This window comes from Gracilinanus agilis, chromosome 2 (genome assembly GCF_016433145.1).
Source record: "Gracilinanus agilis isolate LMUSP501 chromosome 2, AgileGrace, whole genome shotgun sequence".
In the NCBI taxonomy this organism is placed as follows: domain Eukaryota; kingdom Metazoa; phylum Chordata; class Mammalia; order Didelphimorphia; family Didelphidae; genus Gracilinanus; species Gracilinanus agilis.
Genome location: NC_058131.1, coordinates 551,750,502 through 551,763,350, shown reverse-complemented (window position 1 = coordinate 551,763,350; position 12,849 = coordinate 551,750,502). Strand labels below are relative to the sequence as shown.

Below are 12,849 nucleotides of genomic sequence, written 5' to 3'. Positions count from 1 at the left end.
CTTGGTCTGGTTTTTTGTACTCTAAGGCTTTGCACAAACTTCTCCAACTTCATGACAAGCTGAAATGCATAACACATCGTGCAGGACTTAATAACTAGGACATGCTCCTTTGGGTTGAAAATAACCTATTAAATACCCCTCATAAGGCATCTGCTTTACTGATAATTCCCCACTAAAAATGGGGAATTGGCATGGAATGAAGTTGCTATCCACCCAAGAATCCAAAACTTTCTCCCCAGCAAAAGAAGTAAACCTAGACCCCTGTGTGAAAACATTTAGGTCCCAGGTATACATTAATATCAGGTCTCTCTTCTAGGGAATAAGTAGTTCAGTATGATGACCACTTTTACAGATGGCCCGCAAAGCATCTTGGTTAGGTTTAGAAAACCTGAGAGTTAGGAGGAACATTAGAAGACCTGCTAATCCAAAACCACCGTTTGTGAAAACCTTTCATGTCCAATAGGTCAGTTTACTTACCAAAGGTCATGCAATTTGTTAATGGCAAAGCTAAGGGCAGAACAATGGTCTTCTGTTATGCCATGTTGTCTCCTGATGTAGCTCAAAGCTAGACCAGATATTTAGGAAGAGATAGTGAAAAGAAAATAATGTATAGAACAACCATGCCTCCCCCTCCCCCCCAGGCCAGGCCAGTGATATAAGAGGGAACATGTCCAAGGACTCCAATTTTAGTGGTCTGTTCTGTCCCGAGTAGTATTAGTATCATGGTTCAGTCACTTGAGTCATGTTCAACTCCATGACCCCACTGGGGTTTTCATGGCAAAGATTATACTAGAGTGTTTTGCCATTTCCTTCCAAGTTCATTTTACAGATGAACTGAAGCAAATAGAGTTAAGTGACTTACCTAGGGCCACATTTGAACTTGGGAAGACAAGTCTTTCTCATTGCAAGTCCAGTACTCTATCCACTGTGCCACTTGGTTGCCCAATTATTAGTACAAGATACAAATTTGAATTTTGAAGTGGTTTCCCAGGACCACTCTGCTCCCCCATCCCAACTTCCAAGGACTTCAGCCCAGACCTGACAATGGATTAGGCCAGGCCCACACCTTCCCTGCAGCAAGGTAGACCCCCAGAGCCACCCACTCATGTCCAAGGTATATGGGCAGGAGTACTTGCCTTACTCCACCTGCTTTGGGAAATACAAACTGGCAGAAGTTACTTGTGGAAGGTGACTAGATATATTCTTTTAATTTCTCATAAAAAGTTGAAATGTTTCACCCAACCACCCCACCTCCTCCCTTCCTATTAAAAGTGCATGGTGGAATGGCATGTTGGGCATAGGGCACTGGCCCATAAATTGGAATGAGAAGTTTGGGGACACAAGGACATCCATGTTATGGAAGGACATACAGCCTGCTCTTGCTGACGCACTCAGCCCCAGCCCCTCGCTGCCCCCCGCCCCTCTCCCTCACCAGCTGCCAGTCTAGCTCTGCCCTGTATCTCCAGCACCTGTCACTGTCTGTCCTCGGCCAGGGGGCCCTACGAGCCCCTCCTCAGCTGCCCAGCAGAACCAGCAGTCAGAGGGGAGGGAACATGGAGCGGGGGTTAGGGGTGGGGGCAGGGACAGGCCTGGGGGCCCGGCTTCGAGTGGTGCTGGGCTGCTTGTGGAGGGTACTGCTCTGGCTGGCATCCGCTCTGCTGTACTTCGGAAGCGAGCAGGCTGCCCGGCTGCTGGGGAGCCCCTGCCTCCAGCGCCTTTACCACGCCTGGTTAGCTGCGGTTGTCATCTTTGGACCCCTGCTGCAGTTCCACGTCAACCCCCGCACCATTTTCGCCAGTCACGGCAACTTCTTCAACATGTAAGTCTCTCTGGGCAGGCCCTTTAATGCTAGTTCCATCCACTCGGTTCTAAGCTCCCTCCTCTTTGGGGCTCTTGTCCTACTGCCAGTCTGAGCACTAAAAATAGGCCAAGAGGTGGAAGAGAAGGTCAAGTGGGGGGGATTATGGGGCACAAGGGAAGGAGATAGAAGGCAGGACATGCTCTATGAGACTCGGAAGTCTTTCAGGGGATTCGGGAAGGACAGAGAACATAGGAAATAGGGAAAGTCAGTGATTTGGCCCAGGGCAATACGAATGAAGGCAGAGGGGCAACGGGGTCAGAAGGCAGAGGAAGCTGGCCAGGTCCATGGGGAACAGAAATGGGACTCCCGGGAGATGAAGCTGAGAAGCCCAAAAGTACCTGGGATCCAGAAAAGAGTGATTCCTTACAACAGCCCCCCTACCTTTTCTGTCCCCACAGCAAGTTTGTGAATTCTGCCTGGGGCTGGACCTGCACTTTCCTGGGTGGCTTTGTGCTACTGGTAGTGTTCCTGGCTACACGACGAGTGGCAGTGACAGCTCGGCACTTAAGCCGGCTGGTGGTGGGGGCAGCAGTATGGCGGGGTGCTGGCCGTGCTTTTCTGCTCATTGAGGATCTGACGGGCTCCTGTTTTGAGCCTCTGCCCCAGGGGCTGCTGCTCCATGAGTTGCCTGACCGCCGCAGCTGCTTGGCAGCTGGCCACCAGTGGAGGGGCTACACGGTCTCCTCTCATACCTTCCTGCTCACCTTCTGCTGCTTGCTCATGGCTGAGGAAACCGCAGTCTTTGCCCGATACCTGGCCCACGGGCTACCTGCTGGGGCCCCTCTTCGACTGGTCTTCCTTCTCAATGTCCTGCTGCTGGGCCTCTGGAACTTCCTGCTGCTCTGCACCGTCATCTACTTCCACCAATATACCCACAAGGTGGTGGGGGCTGCTGTGGGCACCTTTGCCTGGTACCTGACCTACGGTAGCTGGTACCATCAGCCCTGGTCGCCAGGGAGTCCTGGCCACGGGCTCTTTACCCACCCCCGGCGCTCCCAATCCAGACTTAAACGCGATTGATGGGAATAAAGGCAAATTAAGGCCGGTCAGTGTGGACTCTTCTCTTTATTTGAGGTGCATAGTGGGGGGAGCCTCAGCTGAAGAGCAGGATGGGAGGGACCCTCGAATGCCGCTTCCTACATTCGAGGTTGGTCTGGGGTGTGGCACTGTTTCCTTACAAGGCATCTCCAAAAAAAGGAGGATGCCCCAGCCTCCCACACTTCTTCCTCAGGTCTCCTCTGGGGTCTTACTCCCAACACCCTCCATGAACAATTCTACCAAAAGTGCATCACACACACACACACACACACACACACGTGCCCTTCCTGCACCGGCGACAGCACTTTAGGAAACGTTTTGTGTGTGAGCCTTCATGTCTGTCTGCCTTCGCTCGGGCTAGACGCCGCGGAGAGGAAGCCCTGGGCGGAGAAGGGAAGGAAGGTAGAGGGTGGCTTGGGCAGTTGGAAGAAGATGGGGTTCATCCCTTTGGGCCAAAATGCCTTTGGAGACAAAGACTGAGCAGATTCCGAGGGGCTGGGAGCAGACAAAAGAAACCCGCGGAGCCAGCGGGGTAGCGGTAGGGCTCCTGGGACGGTGCTCCGGGGCCGGCCTTTCGCGTCCCAGCCCTCTCCCAACTACCTCCTGACCCCGCCTCCGGCTCAGTCCCTCCCCTCCCTGGGAAGTCCCTACAGGCAAAGTCGCTTTCACTTTCCCTTCCCCCTTACTCCTGCCTCGCTGCTCGGTCTGGCCCCTTAGCCCCCCCTGCTATGGCCACCCTCAGTGTCAAACCCGAAGCCCAAGCCAAGGTGAGCGGGGCAGAGGGGAGGGATGGGGGGAACCTAGGGAACTGGGTGGAGGGAGCGGTGGTCTCCAGATTTATCCTATCAGCCTCCCTTTGCTTCTCCTCGCCCACTCCCCTCCCCCCATCCTCTCCTGGGTCTCTCCACCAGAAGGGGTTGAAAGGGCTTCAGACCCAAGCAGTTGCCTGGAGAGCCCAAAGTGCTGTTCCCCACAAATCTTCAGCATGGAGTGAGGACCAGCAGCCTTGTAGGGTCTAGAGCTCCCCAACCCCCAATGAATGTGGAGGGGAGATGGGACCTATAAATGGAAAACTAGGCAGGTGTTTCAGGGTTGGACCTCTGCCATTGGGAAAGGAGCAGTGCCATGGCTTTGGTCTGATGGGGTGAGGCGAAGCAGAGAGAGGAAGCCAGGCGGGTGATGGGTCAGAGCCCCTGACCCGTATATGTAACAAGCAGGGGAAGCCTGCACACCCCTATCTCTCCTGATCTCAGAATCCTGCCCCACTGGGGTCTGTTCCCACATTTCACCCAATACTACTGAAAACTGTTCCACACCTCCCACAGACGGAGCCCTACTGGGATCAGTTCCCACATCGCCCCTGAACCCAGGCCCACGAAATGTCTGTTCTATACCTCCCCCGCTTCTAAGCCTCCTGGGATGTTTCCATATTTCATTTGAACTCAGCCCCACTGGGAACTGTTCCATACCTTTGGATATAGCCTCATTGGCATGTAAGTCCGCTGTCCTAAGGAGATGTGAGTCTTCCCTTAGGTCTCTGCCTGTTAGTCTTAAATAACTACTGGATTCTGTCCCCACAGGTGGATTTGTTCCGAAAGGAGTTATGCTCTCAGGTAAGACCTCACTACCAAACACTGCTTTCACCCTAGTTCCAATACATTCTTACCCAACCTTAAATCACACAAACTTGGCTTCTTTTCTTCTGCTAAATGTTTGCCCTGATCTGCTGTCCAGTCAATCAATAAACATCTGTCCCCACCCCATACCTCATACACAGGCGGAGATCCTGCTCGGAAGCTATTTCCCCAAGAAGATTTCAGAGCTGGATGACTTCTTGAAGGTACTAGGGGTAGGGAGGAGGCAGTGTAAAGGTCAAGGAAAGGAGCACTGGACAAAAGATTGGAGGGTGAGGAATATTGAAGGGGAAGTCATTTACTACTACCCTTTCTCCCTGCCATGTTCTAGGACCCATCTCTGAATGAGGCTGATTTCAGTCTCTTAAAGGCCCCTCTGGATATCCCAGTCCCTGACCCAGCTAAAGAAAAAGAGAAGGAAGAACGTCGGAAGGAAGAGGAGGTAAGGGGGAAAGGACGAAGAGGTAGGTTGGAAATATCTGAGTGTCAGGGTGGTGGATAAATCTTAAGCTTGATTTCATGTGGCTCCTCTCCTTCTGCAGAAGGATAAGGATGGAAAGAAAAAAGAAGAAGATGAAGATAAAGGTAATGAGGGATAGGTCTTGAGTCCTGGTTCTCTAGTTAATGCATTATCCCCATGAGATCCTCCCCAGAGCCAACTGCCTCCATCCACTCAAGTTTTAGATTTATGGTATCCTCCACAGGTCCTCCTTGTGGGCCTGTAAGCTGCAATGAGAAGATCGTGGCCCTTCTGGCACGGTTGAAGCCTGAAATCAAAGACGTCAAGGAACAGCTTAACCTGGTGAGCCCCGATCCTCACCTAGTTCTCTAGCAGGACTTGGAACAGGGCCATCCAATAGAGAATCAATTTATCCACAACAGCTGCCTTTTGCCTTACCAGTTGGGAAGGTACCTGTCAATCAGAACACAGTGCTTTAACAGAGTAGAAAAAGGAAGATAGTGGGGCAGCTAGGTGGGTCAGTGGATTGAGAGCCAGGCCCAGAGATGGGAGATCCTGAGTTCAAATGTGGCTTCAGACACTTCCTAGCTCTGTGACCTGGGGCAAGTCACTTAATCCCCATTACTTAGCTCTTACCACTCTTCTACCTTGGAACCAAAACACAGTAAGGGTAAGGGTTTGGGGAGGTGGAGGAAGGAAGATAGGATTGGGGCAAGTGGAATTAAGGAAATATAACCTGAAGCTTAGATGATAGGGGTGGGATGATAAGGGAAATTTAGAAAACGAATGGACCCGGGGAACAGAGTTCAGTTGTCAATGCTTATTGTTTTTCTCAGGTCTCCATGTGGCTGCAGCTTCAAGTTCCCCGAATTGAGGATGGAAACAACTTTGGAGTAGCTGTTCAGGTGCCCTTACCCTGGCTTTATCCCAGACACCCAATTCTGATCCTGTTTTAGAACCATACTTTGTGTCATCACTTTCCTGCCTTTCTTTTCCCTAGGAGAAGGTATTTGAGCTGATGACTACACTCCGAACTAAGCTGGATGGCTTCCACACCCAGATCTCAAAGTAAGTGATCTAGTCTCACATGTGTATCTTGCCTCTGCCCTAATGCTTACTGCCCTTTACTTCCATCCTAAGTGCTGCCATTTTTTTTAAGGTCTTCCTTGTTCTGCTGTCATAAGGAACATTATTTTCCCACCTAACTTTTCTCATCTCCTACCAGGTATTTCTCAGAAAGGGGTGATGCAGTGGCTAAAGCAGCAAAGCAGCCACATGTGGTGAGTGGGGAAGTAGGTCCAGAGTGGGCAGGGAGGCATTAATAAGAAGAAACCCCCAGAACTGACATTGGGAAGGGTAGGATGGGCATTAGACAAGGCCAGGGTGAAGAACTAATCCTGAAGTCTCCACAGGGTGACTACCGACAGCTGGTTCATGAACTGGATGAAGCACAATATGGAGAGACAAGACTGATGGTCATGGAGATCCGAAATACTTATGTAAGGAACTAAACCTTGGGATATGCTTGATGGAAGATCAGGGAAAAAGTAGGGAAGGTTAATGTGAGGGCAAGGAACATTAGTTTCAGGATAAATGAAAGTGAAGAAATGAAAATAAATTTCTGCTTTAGATTAAAAATCCATTAAAGGGCCTCTGCTGAGGGCTTACAATAACCCCAACTCCCTTCCTACTGGGCATCTAGGCTGTGTTATATGACATCATCCTGAAGAATTTTGAGAAGATCAAGAAGCCCAGGGGAGATACAAAGGGAATGATCTACTGAAAAACAGAGCCTGCCTCCCCTCTCCATCAATATGAAGGACATAGCATAAGATTCCACCCTTTCATTAGGATTATTTGTCTTGCCACAGTCCAGCTTCCATCTAGAACTTCCCATCTTATCCATGTCTTGCCTTCTAGGCACCAATAAATTTTGCCATACCACTCCCCAGTCTTTTTATTTAAGGTTCTAGCCACAATGGTCCCAACTCAGGCAGCCCCATTGGCAGCAGCAACCCATTGAGAAATTTCAGTATTGAGTTGTTGGTTTGTCCAGTCACGACGGATGTCATCAAGATGGGCATCAAAGTCAACAAGTAGCCGGTGGGCCCGGCCTTCCAGCAGTGCTTGAAGGAGCTGCCTTGACTCTTCCCAATCCCGCCACATCACCCTGAAATACCCACCAAAAAAGAAATATTCAATTCAGCCTGAAAACCTGGGACCAAAAGCAGACTGTTTAGGTCTAGGACTTACTCAGGGAATAAAGACAGGAACAGAAACTTGGGTTCAAGAGCCTAGATTGAACTTAATTTCTCTGCTACTTAGAAGCAAAGAACATGGTAAGAAGTGCTGAGGCAAAAGAATAGAGGTACTCACAGGTTCTTGTCTTTGGGGACCCAGCGTCGATCACGAGCCTCCAAGACAATGATAGGCGGCACTCGAGTCTGGGGCACCAATTTCCGATTATCCAACTGGGAGGTTGAGGTAAGGATTGTTAAGAGTTCCAGGGTTCTCTTTCTACTTTCTTTTCTCCCCAACTCCCTGCCCCTCAATCCTCAGCCTTACCATGATAAGCACTGCCCCAGGGAAAAATTCCGAAATTCGTCCAGCAATTTTCAGGGCAAGGGGACCAGGGCTAGGAAGAACATAGTCATTAAAGGATCCCAAGCAGCAGAACAAACACTATATTTGCAGGAATTTATTAATTTAAGGCTAATAGGTGTTCTTCATCCCCTATGGGGGTGAGGTGAGACTAGTCCAATCAGAGGAAAAACTACTGGTTGGGTTTAACCCTAGCAAACATTTACCTTAGAGCAGAGCTTCTTAACATGGGGTCCATGCACCCCCCTGTGAACTTGGAAGGAAAAAAATACATCTTTATTTTCACTAACCTCTAACTGAAATTTAGCATTTCCTTCAATTATGAATGGAGGCAACAAACCATTTTTCTGAGAGGGGGTCCCTGATATCAGGAAAAGTTCAGAACCCCTGCCTTAGAATAAATCCCCACCCCATCTTCCACTGCCAGCTCCCTCACTCACCTCTGGTCATTCATCGAGGCATTGGCATGGTAGTACCCAGCTACCACCAAACTGCCCTGGGCACCCCACACATCTACCTGCCATGAGAAAGGGCCCATTAGTTTTTTTGCTGATGGCACTGCCAATGAACAGCTGCAAAAGGGGATAGGGCCTGCCAAGCCAAGGCCTGGAGACAGTGAGTGGGCATTTATTTCCAAGACTGGGGGAGGGGGCTGTACCTGGTTAAGGGCGACCTCCAGCATGACAGAAAGGGCCAGATGGCTGTGGAAGAGGGGCACACAGTCACTGAGGCAGAGGCAGCCCCCCGCCTGGGGCGCCTGGGCCAGCAGCAACCCGTTGACAGCTGCGTGCGGGTAGCGGGCAGCATGGAGGCACATCTTCACGTAGGCCCGGGCGGAGATCTCCACTTCTCCCATCGTCTGCGGGGTCTGGCTGGGAGCGAAATGGGGTCTTGGGGACCCGGAGCCAGGCCGACCTGCGCCTGCCTGCCTGCCCCTCCCCTTCCTCCCTTGCCCCGCACGCACGCAGTCGGCCAGGGCTTCGCAGGCTCCCTTCTCCCTCAGCCACCCCTTCACCCCACCGGACCCCGGCCGCGTCACCTCCCGCCCTCCCTTTTGGGCCTTGGCCCGATTCGTCCCGGCCCGGATCCCTGCCAGGCCCCTTCCCTCAAGCGGAGCTGTCACGCTGGCTTCTTCCCACCCTGCCCCGCCCGACCCCTTAAGCAGTTCCCAATGACATCTCCTGAAGTGAACGCCACGCCTTTCCCGCCCCTAAGGCGTGGCCACTACTGCGAGTGTCCCGCCCCGACTAAGCTCCGACTCCTCCCGCTCCTCCGACTCACAGACTGTTTCTCGGGTCCTGCCCAACACCTGACATTTGATTGGTCTAATGGCCTTTGACTTGTCCTATCAGAGATGGCATCTTCCTTGTCCACGTTCTAATTGGAAAGCTTTGTCTTCACCTTTTTCTTGCACCGCTAACTTGCGGGAGTCGCTAGATTACAAGTTCCTGCTGAGTGGATGCCTGATTCAACCTTCCTGTGGCCGAGTTCGGTGATCTTTACAGTCAAGGTATTCTGGTCCTTCCCTGCAGCAACGATTAGTGAGAGGATTGGAGATGGAAATCTGGTGCAGCTTAAGCACTCTGTGAAGCCCCTTCCTCCAGTCATACCACCTTGCCCTTTAAAATCTTATTAGTGCCTTGCCTATCAAAGTACCCCAAAAAAACCTATTTTATAGAATTAGAAAAATAATAACAAAATTCATCTGGAAGAACAAAAGTTCAAGAATATCAAGGAAACTAATGGAAAAAAAAGTGAAGGATGGTGACCTAGCAGTAACAGATCTTAAACTGTACTATAAAGCAGTGATCATCAAAATAATCTGGAGGGAGGGGGCAGCTGGGTAGCTCAGTGGATTGAGAGCCAGGCCTAGAGACGGGAGGTCCTAGGTTCAAATCTGGCCTCAGCCACTTCCCATCTGTGTGACCCTGGGCAAGTCACTTGACCCCCATTGCCTACCCTTACCACTCTTCTGCCTTGGAGCCAATACACAGTATTGACTCCAAGACGGAAGGTAAGGGTTTAAAAAAAAAATAATAATAATAATAATCTGGAGGGGGCAGCTGGGTAGCTCAATGGATAGAGAGTCAGGCCTAGAGACAGAAGGTTCTGGGTTCAAATATGGCCTTAGACACTTCCTAGCTGTGTGACCTTGGGCAAGTCACTTGACCCCCATTGCCTAGCCTTTACCACTCTTCTGACTTAGAACCAATACACAGCATTGATTCTAAGACAGAAGGTAAGGGTTTAAAAAAATCTGGTACTGGTTAAGAAATAGAAGGGTGGATCAATGGAATAGACTAGGGGTAAATGACCTCAGCAGTCTAATGTTTGATAAACCCAAAGATCCCAGCTTTTGAGATAAAAACTCATTGTTTGACATAAACTGCTGGGAAAATAGTATGGCAAAAAATAGATTTGGATCAATATCTCACACCCTATACCTAGCTAAGTTCAAAATGGGTATATGATTTAAACATAGAGTGATATTATAAGTAAATTATGTGAACATAGAATAGTTTACCTGTCAGATCTATGGAGAAGGGAAGGATTTAAGACCAAACAAGAGCAAGATAATATTACAAGATGTAAAATGAATAATTTTGATTATATTAAATTTAAAAGGTTTTGTACAAATAAAACCAATGCAACCAAAATTAGAAGAAAAGCAACAAACTGGGGAAATTTTTTATAACAAATTTCTCTGATAAAGGTCTAATTTTTCAAATATATAAAGAACTATGTCAAATTTATAGGAAACCAAGTCATTTGCTAATTGATAAATGATCAAGGGATATGAATAGTCAGTATTCAGATGAAGAAATCAAAGCTATCAATAATCATATGAAAAGATGTTCTAAATCCCTCTTTATTAGAGAAATGCAAATTAAAGCAACTCTGAGGAACCCCTTACACCTAGAAAATTGACCAATATGACTGGAAAGGAAAATAATAAGTGTTGGAGGGAAAATGGCAAAATCAGGACACTAATGCATTCCTGGTGGAGTTGTGAATTGATCCAGCCATCCTGGAAGGCAATTTGGAATTATGCCCAAAGGGAAGAACGAATACCTTTTGATCCAGCAATACCACTACTAGGTCTGTATCCCAAAGAGATAACAAAAAATGGGAAAGGCTCTGTTTGGACAAAAATATTTATTAGCTGCATTTTTTGTGGTAGCAAAAAATTGGAAAATGAGGGGATATCCCTCAATTGGGGAATGAATGAACAAATTGTGGTATATGATGGTGATGGAATACTATCATGCTATAAGGAATGATGAACAGCATGATTTCAGAAAGAATTGGAAAGACCTACATGAACTGATGCAGAGTAAAACAAGCAGAACCGGGAGAACATTATATGCAGTAACAAATATTGTGGAATGATCAGATGTAATAGTCTTTGCTATCAACAGCAATACAATGATCCAGGACAATTCTGAGGGACTTATGAAAAAGAATGCTGTCTACCTCCAGAGAAAGAACTGTTGGAGTAAGAATGCAGATGAAAACATATGATTTATCACTTATTTATTTGGATATATGATTTGGGGTTTTCGCTTTATAAGATTATTCTCTTACAAAAATGGATAATATGGAAATTTTCCTTGAATGATAATACATGTATTCCCAGTAGAATTGTTTGTGAACTCCAAGAGGGAGAAGGGAATGGGGGAGGGAGACAACATGAATCATGTAACTTTGAAAAACTTATGTGTAAATTTGTTATTGGAATAAAATAAAGGTAATATTTTTTAAAATTTAAAAAGAATAAAATAAAAATAAAAATCATATTAGTAGCATTTTGACTTGGGATAATCCATTCTAAAATGCAATTTAGAATCATGCAAATAAAGTAGCTAAAAAAACTATACTATTTGATTCTGAGATTCCACTGCTCAGCCATATATCCCAAGGAGTTTATTGACACCAAAAACAGTTATAGCATCCCCTTTGGTGATGACAAAAAAACTGGAAACAAAGTTGAAGTTACTTGCCAAAACAAACCCAGAAACTACATGAATATAACTATAAAACACTTTTAACACAAATAAAGTCAGATCTAAATAATTGGGAAAAGGGGGCAGCTGGGTAGCTCAGTGGATTGAGAGTCAGGTCTAGAGACGGGAGGTCCTAGGTTCAAATCTGGCCTCAGACACTTCCCAGCTGTGTGACCCTGGGCAAGTCACTTGACCCCCATTGCCCACCCTTACCACTCTTCCACCAAGGAGCCAATACACAGAAGTTAAGGGTTTAAAAAATAAATAAAAATAAATAAATTAAAAAGTAAATAATTGGAAAAATATTCATTGTTCATAGATGGGCAGAGTCAATAAATTAAAATGACAATCCTACCTAATCTACTTATTTAATGCCATTTCAATCAAATTATCAAAAATAATCTTATTGGGCTTGAAAAAAATTAATAACAAAATTATTTTAGAAGAAGAAAAGATCAAGAATAGCAAAAGAATTAATGGGGAAAATGTAAAGGAAGGAGGTTTAATAGCACTGTATTATAGTGGCTTTGCATAATAGACTGCTATTGCTGGGCAGCTGGGTGCCTCAGTGGATTGAGAGCCAGACCTGGAGATGAGATGGTCTACGTTCAAATATAACCTCAGACACTTCCTGTATGACCCTGGGCAAACCATTTATACCCCATTGCTTAGTCCTTACTACTCTTCTGCCTTAGAACTGTGTAGATAGAATCCACTTTCCAGGCTTGTCCTCCCCAGCTCCTCCTACCCTGCACCGCATTTTGCCTTCGTACGTTGCTGGACTGCTGGACACGGAGAGCTCTGTGGGTTGGCGTGATGGTGGAATATGGTCCAGAGCGAGAGCTCTGGTGCCTGCTGTGTACTCAAGGGCTTTTGTGGGCTAAGGTGCCTTGGGTGGGCTGCAGATTTCAGCTTCCTGATTCAACTTGGGGTATTTTAGCTAGGTGATATTTTCTATCTCCTTTCTACATTTCCCTCTTTTTACTTTATCTCCATTTTGATTAAAACTTAATTTTTAAGAGCTATTAACAGACTCGTGACTTGAGAGTTAATTTTATAGATGGCGACCACAATCTTTTTTTAAATTAGCATTACATTTAATATTTTATTTTCATTATTACAGAACTAATACATAGTAGTGATTCTTTAAAAACCACCTTACCTTCCATTTGGTAAAAATTGCTGGGATAACTAGAAAGTAGTTTGTCAGAAGCTAAGTATAAATCAATATCTTATGCCAGTGATGGTGAA

At 47.0% G+C, this 12,849-nt stretch overlaps 3 protein-coding genes across 5 annotated transcripts; 2 read left to right on the top strand and 1 right to left on the bottom strand.

The window, feature by feature from the left end:
* The first annotated feature begins 1,553 nt into the window (after positions 1 to 1,553).
* On the top strand, positions 1,554 to 2,910 carry FITM1 (fat storage inducing transmembrane protein 1). Its single transcript, XM_044665222.1, has 2 exons — positions 1,554 to 1,819; positions 2,260 to 2,910. The coding sequence occupies exons 1-2, from the start codon at positions 1,554 to 1,556 to the stop codon at positions 2,879 to 2,881; spliced, it is 888 nt and encodes a 295-aa protein (XP_044521157.1). The 3' UTR covers positions 2,882 to 2,910.
* Positions 2,911 to 3,561: 651 nt separating this feature from the next.
* Positions 3,562 to 6,937, top strand: PSME1 (proteasome activator subunit 1). Of its 3 annotated transcripts, none has more exons than XM_044665224.1 (11): positions 3,562 to 3,666; positions 4,480 to 4,512; positions 4,677 to 4,739; positions 4,865 to 4,975; positions 5,076 to 5,118; positions 5,238 to 5,335; positions 5,830 to 5,898; positions 6,033 to 6,061; positions 6,219 to 6,273; positions 6,406 to 6,492; positions 6,696 to 6,937. In XM_044665224.1, exons 1-11 carry the CDS (start codon positions 3,628 to 3,630, stop codon positions 6,774 to 6,776), a joined length of 708 nt encoding a protein of 235 aa, XP_044521159.1. In that variant the 5' UTR covers positions 3,562 to 3,627; the 3' UTR covers positions 6,777 to 6,937. The 3 variants fall into 3 exon arrangements, with proteins under 3 accessions (XP_044521159.1, XP_044521158.1, XP_044521160.1); XM_044665223.1 differs by having other exon boundaries at positions 5,994 to 6,061; XM_044665225.1 differs by having other exon boundaries at positions 5,994 to 6,061; positions 6,406 to 6,498; positions 6,694 to 6,937.
* Positions 6,938 to 6,981: 44 nt separating this feature from the next.
* EMC9 (ER membrane protein complex subunit 9) lies at positions 6,982 to 8,666 on the bottom strand. The gene is made up of 5 exons (XM_044665226.1): positions 8,253 to 8,666; positions 8,035 to 8,111; positions 7,559 to 7,628; positions 7,370 to 7,464; positions 6,982 to 7,163 (listed from the first exon to the last, which is right to left on the bottom strand). The coding sequence occupies exons 1-5, from the start codon at positions 8,448 to 8,450 to the stop codon at positions 6,983 to 6,985; spliced, it is 621 nt and encodes a 206-aa protein (XP_044521161.1). The 5' UTR covers positions 8,451 to 8,666; the 3' UTR covers position 6,982.
* Between the last annotated feature and the right edge of the window lie 4,183 nt (positions 8,667 to 12,849).

What these genes read in the sequence shown, in the direction of transcription:
- FITM1 (XM_044665222.1), top strand. Translation starts at nt 1,554, where the DNA reads ATGGAGCGGGGGTTAGGGGTGGGGGCAGGGACAGGCCTGGGGGCCCGG. An exon ending in CACGGCAACTTCTTCAACAT is followed by an intron (nt 1,820 to 2,259) that starts GTAAGTCTCTCT and finishes CTGTCCCCACAG; the next exon opens with CAAGTTTGTGAATTCTGCCT.
- PSME1 (XM_044665223.1), top strand. Translation starts at nt 3,628, where the DNA reads ATGGCCACCCTCAGTGTCAAACCCGAAGCCCAAGCCAAG. An exon ending in AGCTGGATGACTTCTTGAAG is followed by an intron (nt 4,740 to 4,864) that starts GTACTAGGGGTA and finishes GCCATGTTCTAG; the next exon opens with GACCCATCTCTGAATGAGGC. An exon ending in TTCCACACCCAGATCTCAAA is followed by an intron (nt 6,062 to 6,218) that starts GTAAGTGATCTA and finishes ATCTCCTACCAG; the next exon opens with GTATTTCTCAGAAAGGGGTG.
- EMC9 (XM_044665226.1), bottom strand. Translation starts at nt 8,450, where the DNA reads ATGGGAGAAGTGGAGATCTCCGCCCGGGCCTACGTGAAGATGTGCCTC. An exon ending in CTGGGGCAGTGCTTATCATG is followed by an intron (nt 7,465 to 7,558) that starts GTAAGGCTGAGG and finishes TCAACCTCCCAG; the next exon opens with TTGGATAATCGGAAATTGGT. An exon ending in GTCCCCAAAGACAAGAACCT is followed by an intron (nt 7,164 to 7,369) that starts GTGAGTACCTCT and finishes TGGGTATTTCAG; the next exon opens with GGTGATGTGGCGGGATTGGG.